General features: G+C 31.9%; 1 protein-coding gene across 1 annotated transcript; it reads left to right on the top strand.

Annotated features, from left to right (window-relative positions):
• Positions 1-7,600: 7,600 nt before the first annotated feature.
• LOC139842527 (homeobox-leucine zipper protein HDG11) lies at positions 7,601-11,520 on the top strand. Its single transcript, XM_071832658.1, has 10 exons — positions 7,601-7,704; positions 7,830-7,947; positions 8,119-8,307; positions 8,581-9,111; positions 9,209-9,310; positions 9,407-9,619; positions 9,702-9,879; positions 9,998-10,266; positions 10,356-10,445; positions 11,080-11,520. Exons 1-10 carry the CDS (start codon positions 7,601-7,603, stop codon positions 11,518-11,520), a joined length of 2,235 nt encoding a protein of 744 aa, XP_071688759.1.
• Positions 11,521-12,076: the final 556 nt, after the last annotated feature.

The raw sequence follows: 12,076 nt of genomic DNA, 5'->3' as shown, positions 1-12,076 counted from the left end.
CAGCCCATTTACATCTATGCTTTAAAATGTTCAACAACAACAACAACAACAACAACCACAACAACTTTCATGCTGACCCAACAAAAGAATTGCATACTACCCGGATCAACATCATCAACATTATCAACACCAAACACGACACCCTATTATCCGACACTACCCGACGAATTGGATGATGAAGTTCCCGAAAGGCCACGACAAACCTGCTAATGAGGGCTCATGAGAGAATTAAGAGAAAATATGCGAAGCAATTGGAAGCTTCGGATGAAGACAAGTATTTTGATTATTTATTTTCTAGTATTTTATTTTAATTAATGCCGTATTTTAATTATTTGTATTTGAAGTATTGTATTTTTTAATATTATTGTAATGTTTTTATTTTTTAGTGAAATATTATGTTTATTTCAATAATTATTTGTAATTATAGTTAATTGATTTTATAATTTAAAAAGACAATACAAAAAAATAATTAAAGATATTGAGGATGTATGTCATGATTGATAATGTTTAGTCATGGGATTGTTGCTGGTGAGGAAGTGCTGATGTGACAGCTAGTTCTGTTGGGAAAAATTGTCATAATTGAAAGCGCTCTTATCTCCAAAAAAAAAAAAAAAAAAAAAAAAAAAATAATACTTATCCGGTAATTTTCTCTCTCTCTCACACACATTGTTTCTTTGAACAAAGTTAATATATACTTCGTAGTATATACATATATATTATATATTGTTATAAAATATCTAGATTGTGTTATAAAATATCTAGATTGGATGTTAATTTTATTATTATTATATTTCTTGCATAGTAATATTTTATACTATAAATAGACATGTATGGTAACCATTTAAGGTGTACCATTTCTCTTGAAATATCAATATCAATATTTCTTCTCTCCTTCTTCTCTCTTTTTCTCTCTTTGTTCTTATAACCATTAAAGGTAGTTATAAGCCTACTGAATTATAACACGTTATCAGCACGAAGTGCTCCGTATAATCAAGGTTTATCTAAGCAAGCACACGTCACTAATCAAGGTAAGAAATTATCTAACTTTTATTAACTTCACTAACATTTATATTTATGTTATTTAAGTTATATATGGTCGGTTATACCGCCTGAATTATATTTCTGTAATCTAACTTTTATTAACTTCACTAACATTTATATTTATGTTAATAAGACCTCATGATTGTACGCAACACGTCATTTGACAACACGGTACTTTATGTACGCAACACGTCATTTGACAACACGGTACCATGGGTCGAGATTAATTCCGATCAATACGAATACGACGGGGTCTTTATATGTTATCTAACATTTATGATTACTTATGCAATTAATCATTATTTATTTCATGCATACTAATGTTTATTCTTAAATTTATAATTTTAAAAGTTAAAATAAAAAAATAGTTTGTATTTTTATTAAAAGTAAATCTTAAAAGTTAAAATAAGAAAAAGTAGTTTGTACTTTTATTAAAAGTAAATCTTAAAAGTTAAAATACAAAAAGTAGTTTGTATTTTTATTAAAAGTAAATCTTAAAAGTTAAAATAAGAAAAAGTAGTTTGTATTTTTATTAAAAGTATATCTTAAAAGTTAAAGTAAGAAAAAAAAGGGATGGTAAAATGGAATAGTTTTTTGTCAAAAATGAAGTATTGAAAATGAAGTGGTCTCCTTCTATAACTAAAAAAATATATATATACTTTTATCAAATGAATTTTTTTGTGGCCGACAATTTCAAACACGAGTCCGTGTTTAGTTTATCAAGAATATCTCTTGCTTTGGTGAAAGGTCACGATCACGATATCAGGTGTTGTGAAAGAATTAAAAAATTGGTCAAGTGGCCTTTTAAAAACTAGAAAAAAAAATTTAAACAAAAAGTTTTTTTTATATATTTATAATTTACGGGTAACGTAAAAAAAAGGAAGTTTTTAAAAAAAAAAAAAAACAAAGAAAGTGTTTAAATGAGTTTTACAGAAAGGGGGAAAGCAAAGTAAAAAAAAAACTTTTTTCCAAACAAAGGTAAATGAAAGTAGGACTTAATACAAGAAAAAAGTAAACATCTCCTAGACGTGATAAAATCTATCAATGATAAGTATTAGACTTGATGAGCTAAATGTGACAAAAATGTTTCAACATGTCTTATGTTAATTTTCTAAAATAAGTTATTATTATTCCGAGTTTAACACATATACATATGTTAATTAAAAACAACATTTTTTTGTTCTTATGTAGTGTTGGGTTGCAATTTTGGTTGTATGCCATAATTCCATCCAGTAGAGTGACAATAGAAAACTTTTGATGATAATCAATAAAAAACTTTTTTCCAAACTTGTCAAATGTTTTGTTAAAAACGTGACCGTTGAAAAAAGGAGGTTGAATAATAAAACTTAAAAAACAAATTATTTTTTTAAGAGTGTGCATCAAAATGGCCCGTTTAATAATGGGGAGTAAAAATATAGTCAAATTGTTTCAACGAACAAGGGTTCAATTGGATGTCTCTTAAAAAAAATCCGCGGGTACGGGTGATGGATCCAATGGATCCGCATCCATGACCCGCGGGTGCTATCCCTAATTGTGACAAGTACAAATCAACTAAAAGTCTAAAAAATAAATGCTCTTATAGGGACCAAATGTTCACAATAATTGCCTAAGCTAGATATGAAACAAATAGTTCATAAAAAAAAAAGGTCGTTGTGCGTTTTCGGGATGATAGCCGAAATACACTTACAAAAGTAGGTCAGCCGTCAATTCTTTATGGCCATATCAACGTAGATCAATAAAATCATTTATGATTTTGATAAAAGATTAATTAAAAATTAATTGTTTTTTTGGTCTTGGATTCTCGGTAACAAAAGCAAAGGTTGTTTTTGGTTGCCACAACAAACAAGACAGAGGTTGTTGACTTTTGTTGTTAAACATGGCACAAGTGAACAATAACAATAGATTATTGTTTTTGAAAAGAATAATGATGCGTTAATTTTATTGTATAAAATAAAATTAAAGAAAATGGTTTTCATTGATGACTATGAACAAACGCAAACAAAGTGTTTGTGGTATTTGGTGATTAAAAAAAAAGTGCATCTAAAGCTTCTACTGAAAATAATATGCATCTAAAGCTTCTACTGAAAATTAATGTGCAAGGTACAATGTATAACTATATGGTCAAATTCATTTGAGCCTTCGGAGTCACAAGTATATGATGTATATATATATTACTCAATTAATAAAATAGTAAATCTAAATTAATTCATATGAATAGTAAAATGAAATTAATTAATTTACTATTCACATAAAAAAGCGCATATGATAAAAAGCGCATCGCATATGATAAGCACATATGATAAAAAGCGAATATGATGAAAAGCACAACGCATATGATGAAAATCGCATATGATTAAAAGCGCATATGGTGAAAAACACAGCGCATATGATTAAAAGCGTATATGGTGAAAAGGATATATGATAAAAAAAAAAAATTACATATGGTGATTAATGAAAAGCACATATAGTGATTAATGAAAAGCACATATAGTGATTAACGAAAAACACATATGGTGATTAATGAAAATCACATATGGCGATTAATGAAAAGCACATTGAGAAATAATCACCAATGTTTCTTGAAAGAATTCAAGGGTATATATATGGACCAATTCATCCATCATGTGGACCATTTTTCTAATAGACGCATCTAACGGATGGTCTCATGTTTGTGTGTTATCAAGCCGTAATATGGCATTTGCAAAGTTTCTTGCACAAATTATTAAATTAAGAACACATTATTCTGATTACACCATTAAAAGGATGAGACTTGATAATGCTGGTGAGTTAACATCTCAAGCTTTTAATGATTATTATATGTCTACAAGGATTGTTGTTGAACATCCAGTTGCTCATGTGCATACACAAAATTGGTTTAGCTGAATCAATAGATAAACGCTTACAGCTAATAACTAGACAATTGATAATGAGTACAAATCTCTCAATATTTATATGTGGACATGTAAATTTACATGCTGCGACATTAATTCGCATTATACCATGTGGAAGTCGTAAATATTTTCACTTAATACTTGATTTTGGCCAAGAGCCAAATATTTTCTACCTTAAAACATTGGTTGTGCAGTGTATGTTCCAATTGTATCACCACAACACAATAAAATGGTTCTTCAAAGAAAGATGATAATATATTTTGGATATAAAACATCTTCAATCATAAGATATATTGAACCCATGATGGGTGATGTTTTTACAGCACGTTTTGCTGATTGTCATTTTAATAAAACATTGTTCCCTAGATTAGGGGGAGAAATAAAAAAAAAAAAAATGATGCTTCATGATGTGAACATCAATTAAGGTATATTGAACTCGCACAAAAGAATGTGAAACGAAAGTTCAAAAAATAATGCATATGCAAGAACTTGCAAATTAATTACTTTATGCATTTACAGATATAAAAAAGTGACTAAATCATATATACCAGCGATAAATGCTCCAGCTCGAACTGAAATTCCAAAAGCTGGCAATAATGTCACTGTTGAGTCTTTGCCACGCATCAAACGTGGAAGATCAATTGGTTCCGAAGATAAAAATCCTCGAAAAAGAAAATCAGCTGATAATGAGGTAAAAGAAAGTGTTCAAGAAGAACCACAAATCAATACTCCTTCTGCAGAGGATATTGATAAATGTAAATACATAAATTGCAATAAATTATGCAATATTATGAAACTGAAATGAAATGAAAAATCTTGATGAGATATTTTCATATAATGTTACAATGACATCATGAATAAAGATGATGATCTGGAACCAAAATCTGTCATTGAATATCAAAATAGACGTGATTGAACTCAACGGAAAGGAGCAATACAAGCTGAATTAGAATCGCTCAATAAAAGAAAAGTTTTTGGATCAATCGTTATCACTTTTAAAGATGTGAAACAATGGGATACAAATGAATTTTTATCCGAAAAGAAATGTGCAAATGAAGTTACAAGGCAAAACTAGACTTGTAACTCAAGATTTCCCACAAAGACCAGAAATGAATTAGGAGAAAAATTTATCCTCCTATAATGAATATAATTACTTATTAGATACTTAATCAACCTGGTAGTTATTTAAATGCATCTCATGGATGTTGTTACTACTTATCTGTATGGATCACTTAATAGTGATATATATATATGAATATACCTGAAGGGTTAAGGTATCATAAGCATCTAATGCAAAACCCAAGGGAATATATTCCATTAAATCACAAAGATTTCTAAATGGGTTTATACAATCGGGACTACTTGATAAAAAAAAGGGTATAAATATAAACTTATTTTGCGCGTATGTTTTATAAAAACAATGTTCGGATATGAGATCGTAGTTGTTTATGTCAATGTTCTTAACATCATATGAACAAATAAAGAGATCTATGAAATCATTCAACTTCTAAAGAATTATTTTGAAATGAAAGATCTTGAAAAAACCAAGTATTACCTTGGATTGCAAATTGAGCATATGCCTAATGGTTTACTTGTACATCAAACAACTTATACCGAAAAGATTTTAAAACATTTTTTTTTTAAGACAAACTCATTGTTGTTAGATCACTCAATATTGACACTGATCTATTTCATCCCTGCGAAGATCATGAAAATTTTAACAGATCGAAAGTTCTATATTTTAGTGCAATTGAGGTTCTTATGTATCTTATAGATTATACAAGATCTGACATTTCTTTTGCAGTTAATTTGTTGACAAGGTTCAGCTCAGCCCCTACCAAAAGACATTGGAATGGGATCAAACAAATAGTTTGATACCTTCGGGGAACTACTGATTTATAATTATTTTATTCTAACAACTCGAAACAAGATTTGTTTGGTTATACAGATGCAGATTATTTATCTGATCTACATAAAGCTAAATCTCAAACTGGATATGTATTCCTAAATGGAGGCACCGCAATATCATGACGTTCTCAAAACAAACACTTGTTGCAACATCATCAAATCATGCCGAAGTGATTGCATTACATGAAGCTACTCGGGAATGATTTTAGTTAAGATCAATGATACAAATCATTATTGATTCTTGTGGACTAGAACGCTATAAAAGCCCAACAACTATCTATGAAGATAATACAGCTTACATAGTACAAATGAAAGAAGAGTATCAAAAATGACAGAACAAAACATAAATGTTGACGAGGCGCTAAAGCTATAAACGGTCTTAACGGTCATAAGTTTGATGGAAAAGAATGGTATATTGGTAAGGCTCAGAAAAAGACTGAAAGGGAATAGGAATTGAAACAACAGTTTGAGCAAACCATGAAGGAGACTGTAGACAAATCACAAGGGTCAAACTTGTACATAAAAGATTTAGATGATACAGTTTCAGATGAAAACCTCAGATTCTTCTCATATACTCAAGATCTCGTAAAAGACAACCAGATTAAAATGAGATACGTTCAATCAACAACTCTGCTGATCTTTATACCAAAACACTGTCAATCGATGTTTTCAAAACATACGTTCACAATATTGGCATGAGGCAAGTTCAAAAGATGTGACGACTCAGCGTTGTCTACTTGAGGGGGAGTCAACTCTATGCTGCACTCTTTTTCCCTTAGCTAAAGTTTTATCCCAATGAGTTTTCTTTAGCAAGGTTTTTAACGAGGCAGTACTAGTTATTCTCTAATAAAATTGTCATCCAAGGGGGAGTGTTATAAAATATCTAGATTGTGTTATAAAATATCTAGATTGGATGTTAATTTTATTATTATTATATTTCTTGCATAGTAATATTTTATACTATAAATAGACATGTATGGTAACCATTTAAGGTGTACCATTTCTCTTGAAATATCAATATCAATATTTCTTCTCTCCTTCTTCTCTCTTTTTCTCTCTTTGTTCTTATAACCATTAAAGGTAGTTATAAGCCTACTGAATTATAACATATATTATATATTAACTTTGCTCAAAAAACAGGAATTAAAGACATGTTGATCTCATCGAAATGAAACTAGGTAGCTAAACTTAGGTGGGTCTTGAAAATAAACTAAGCTAAAAGAACCCTATTGTATTTACACTACCACCTTCCATTGCAACCCATTTTTTTTTTTATTTTTTTTTTGTTATCATTTTCATTTTAATTTATAAAAAGAAAGAAAGCATTAATTTCGTCTCTCTCACACAAAGAAATTAACCCCTCAATCTTCTCCTTATTTTTTTCTTTCTATTTATTCACTCACGCACATATATAAATTAAATATTTAAATAAAAAATAAATAAATATATATATACTCCTTAGTATATAGTCAAAGTAAAGCAAAAGTAGCTTGTGTATTGTGTGTGCGTGATATATCAGGAAAAATCACCGCAGGCGTTACCTTCCGTTTCTCACCGGAAATTAGTCAAACCTGTTTTCCGCAAACATGTTTCGTACGTTAAAAATTGCCGATTACACTTCAATTCTACTACACCACAACATGCATAACTTCACTTGTTAACCTTACTATAAAAACCTGTTTGTAATCATGTTTATTTCTCCAGCATTTTCAGCCTAATTGATAAGAGTAATTTATAATCAAACATTGTCACCGGAGACAATGGATTACGGCGGTGGCTCTGGTGGTGGCTCCGGTGGTGATTCTTCTGATAAAAAGAAACGTTACCACCGTCACACTTCTCTCCAGATTCAGATTCTTGAATCGTAAGACTTTTTTTTTTTTTTTTTTTTTTTTTTTTTTTCTTTTCTCCATTTTTGTTGTATCATTTGTTAATTAATTAAGTTCTTACTTTTTATCTTCTTAATTTAAATTAAAAATATTCTTGTAGTACTTTTAAAGAATGTCCACATCCAGATGAGAAAACAAGAATGCAATTAAGTAGAGAGTTGGGTTTATCTCCAAGACAGATTAAGTTCTGGTTTCAAAATCGAAGAACCCAAATGAAGGTTTGTTATTTAATTTCTTTATCTAAACTACATAACAAAAAACAATCCTACAACATAACGGTCAATGAATAATCTGGTTAGGCGACATATATATTTAAGTAAAAATACTCGCCTTTCAAGTAACCCTAACAAGAAAACTTCATTATTTTATTGTCTCGCTTGTTGTTGTAGGCACAACACGAACGCGCGGACAATTGCGCGTTGAGAGCAGAAAACGATAAGATACGGTGCGAAAACATTGTTATACGAGAGGCGTTGAAGAATTTGGTGTGTCCAACATGTGGCGGTCCTCCAGTCGGAGAAGAATGTTACTTTGATGAGCAAAAACTTCGATTCGAAAACACCCAGTTGAAGGAAGAGGTAAATATATAAACACCTAGCACTCAATTTTAAAACTTTTTTTATCCGTTTACCTGTTTACCTGTTTATATGGTTTGTCATATGTACATGTTGTACTCATCATTATAGTTTTCTGTCTTTTTAGCACATGTTTTTGGCTTCTTTTTTCATGTGTAAAGCTTCCATGTGAATTATATGTTTTCGGAAATGATTTTGTACACGCGAAAATTCATTTATTTATTTATTTATTTATTTATTTATTTTTTTTTTTTTTTTTTTTTTTTTTTTTTATAGTTGGATAGAGTATCAAGTATTGCAGCCAAGTACATAGGTAGACCAATGTTACAGCTTCCACCAGTACAGCCAATTCACATGTCATCACTTGATCTATCAATGGCTAGTTATGGTGGTGGTGGTAGTGGTACATCGAACAACCAACGAATGATGATGATGATGAACTCTAGTGGTCCTTCTTTGGATCTTGATCTATTAACTGGTTCAGCCATTGGTGCATCATCTAGCACAATCAATCCTGACCCTCCGTTTCAAAACCCCGTGCATCATTCTGATATCGACAAGTCATTAATGGCGGAAATCGCTACTAATGCCATGGATGAGTTCATTAGGCTTGTGCAAACAAACGAGCCGTTGTGGATTAAAGGTCGTAAAGAAGGGATGGAAATACTTAATCTTGATAACTACAGTCGTGTCTTTCCTCGGCCTAATGATACTTTGAAGAACGCGAATGTTAGAATCGAAGCGTCGAGGGCTTCTGGTGTTGTTATGGTGAATAGTTTGCAGTTGGTTGATATGTTTGTAGACTCGGTTAGTACTTCAATTTCACCCCTTCATTGTTTGATTATGATTTTCTTTTGATTACTGTTAAATTTTACATTTGGATGATGAACTTTTACACTTGCAGATCAGATTTATCGAACTGTTTCCATCAATCGTGTCACGATCAAGAACGATAGAAGTGATCTCATCTGGATTGTTAGGTTCACAAAGTGGCACTTTGCAGCTGGTAATTAGTACTTAGTTTGCACCACATTGTTTGTGATTTAATTGGTACTAGGTTAAGTGTTCTTTGTGTTGGGACTTAATCTGTTAATTTTACTAGATGTATGAAGAATTACAAGTATTATCGTCGTTAGTTCCAACTAGACAGATGTACGTGCTTAGATTCGTTCAGCAAATTGAGCAAGGCTCGTGGGCCGTTGTGAATGTATCGTATGATCTTCCTCAGTATGATCTATACGCTCAGTCACGATATAAAGCACGACGTCTACCTTCTGGATGTTTGATTCAGGATATGCCTAATGGCTGCTCAAAGGTAATTTATCAATCTTGTCTAATTTTTCATATTCAAACTTAACAATGTCTATATTATAATGTATTTTTTAAATTACAAATAGGTAACATGGGTCGAGCATATGGAGGTAGAAGAAATGGGCCCGATTGATAGGCTTTATAGAGATTTTATCCATAGTGGTTTCGCATTTGGGGCCAAACGATGGATCGCTTCTCTTCAAAGGGCTTGCGAAAGAAGTGCTTTAATGATGTCCACTTCTTCATCTCATGATCTAGGAGGAGGTATATTACTTTTTTATTAAAAGAAAAAAAAAAAAGCTTAGTTACGAAAAATTATGTATTCGGTTATAGATGCAATATAATATGACTGATTAATGATTTGTTGGATTTAAATCGTTAGTAGTTCCTTCTGCTGAAGGCAAGAGGAGCATGATGAAGTTAGCACAAAGAATGGTGATTAACTTCTGTTCGAGCATAAATCCGAGTAATGGTCATCAATGGACATCTCTTGCTGGTATGAATGAGTTTGAGGTTCGAGCCACATTACACAAGAGCACTGACCCAGCCCAACCCAATGGCATGGTTCTTAGTGCATCCACCACTATTTGGCTTCCGACTCCTCCACCAAATGTCTTCGATTTCTTCAGGGATGGAAGAACTAGACCTCAGGTATGTAGTCAGCAAATATCTAAGCAGCCTTTACCAAATTTATAACCCCTTGTTTGACTTTATGTTCTTTTTCGCGCATGTGTGTGCAGTGGGACGTTTTATCAAACCAAAATCCAGTACAGGAAGTTGCACATATCTCAAATGGTGCTCATCCAGGAAACTGTATATCCGTCCTTCGGGTAATCACCTATTCAGATACTGCTATTATTCTAAGAAACAACTATTTAAGATTAGTGATGGCTTCGGGACGGTTTGGGCCGGGTCTAGGTAATCTCTGAACTTATTAAGAAATTCTGTCCCAAACCCGGACCCATACCCGACGGGTCCCATTTACTTATTAACTATAGGGTAAACGGGTTTCTCCACGGGTATTTGTGTCCCCATTTATAATTTATAATATACATATACATATGTTATAAAATAATACTCTCTCCGTCCCAATTTAATAGTCTCATTTTGACTTTTCAAGTTTTCTTTTACAAATTTGACTTCAATTCAAGCAGGTCGGGTATACGGATTCAAGTCTTTTTAAATAATACTCTCTCAGTCCCCTTATAGGAACCCACATAAAAATTTAAAACCATCCTCATACCTAACTGCAGACCCGGGCCCTACCTGGTTCAAAAATGTCGGGTATAAGGTCTTCACATTGGGTACGGGTATTTTTGCCCATCCCTGTTAATTTGCTTTTTTTTTTTTTGCTTATTTCTTATAAAACTTACCGATAAACAGACAAGCACTTAAACAGACATTGTATAAAACCAAATTTATGTTTATTTTATAAATTGTTATGATTATTCATGGATTAAACAGGCATACACTCCGAGCCAGGACATGTTAATACTACAAGAGAGTTGTACAGACGCATCAGGTTCACTAGTCGTATACTGTCCAGTCGACTTGCCAGCCATAAACATAGCAATGAACGGTGAAGATCCGTCCTACATTCCGATACTTCCATCTGGTTTCATCATCACAACCGACGGCCACCATGAGATCACATCACAATTAACCAATCCTAATCCTAATCCTAATGATGCTTCGACTAGTAACAACAACAACAATGACGATCAAGGTCCCACAGGGTCACTCGTTACAATCGTGTTTCAGATACAAGTTAGCAGTTTACCATCAGCTAAAATGAGCCCAGAGTCATTAGCAACAGTGAATAACTTAATCACAAACACAGTGCATCAAATTAAAGCTTCATTCAATGGATGTTCTACTACTGCTGCTACTACTACTACCACTTAATTAAATGTCAATGACAAGTTTTGGGGGTTAGTTGGGAGAAGGTGTTTAATGCAGGGAAGCAGCTGGTTTCATCATCAATTGGCAGAAACTGAATTAATTAATAATATTAATTATTATTATTGATTATTGATGCTGCATCATCCTGCTGCTGCTACTGTTGCTGGTGGCTCTCTGTCATACTTCATTTACCATCTTCAACTACTATATTCATTTACCTTCATTTATTTTCTTTTTTTCCTTTTTTTTTTTTTTGAATTTTTGTGGTGCTTTTGAAATTTATTGCATTTTAGATCAGAAAAGGGAGTCAAGAACGCACCATACTTTTGGTTTCATGTATGGTTTGGGTATTGACTTTGTTTTTAATTTATTTATTTAATCTATAAAATATGATATCTTTACATTTGTCTCATGTCCTTTTTGTTTGATTTTTGACTTGTTTATACAATACATGTGAACTGAATCGTTGTTGCTTATTATTCATAACATTCGTGCTGTTTGCTGAGTGGATGCATGATAAATGTTGTTAACAGACTAATTTCTGTATTTCATAATTCGT

Source organism: Rutidosis leptorrhynchoides, chromosome 4 (genome assembly GCF_046630445.1).
Source record: "Rutidosis leptorrhynchoides isolate AG116_Rl617_1_P2 chromosome 4, CSIRO_AGI_Rlap_v1, whole genome shotgun sequence".
Taxonomy (NCBI): domain Eukaryota; kingdom Viridiplantae; phylum Streptophyta; class Magnoliopsida; order Asterales; family Asteraceae; genus Rutidosis; species Rutidosis leptorrhynchoides.
Note: the sequence above shows the minus strand (reverse complement) of the source record. Positions and strands in the feature narration are given on the sequence as shown.

Bases quoted from the DNA above. Each gene is read 5' to 3' on its own strand.
- LOC139842527 (XM_071832658.1), top strand. From the start codon at position 7,601: ATGGATTACGGCGGTGGCTCTGGTGGTGGCTCCGGTGGTGATTCTTCT. The intron at 7,948-8,118 runs GTTTGTTATTTA...TTGTTGTTGTAG, and splicing joins ATCGAAGAACCCAAATGAAG to GCACAACACGAACGCGCGGA. The intron at 9,112-9,208 runs GTTAGTACTTCA...TTACACTTGCAG, and splicing joins TTGATATGTTTGTAGACTCG to ATCAGATTTATCGAACTGTT.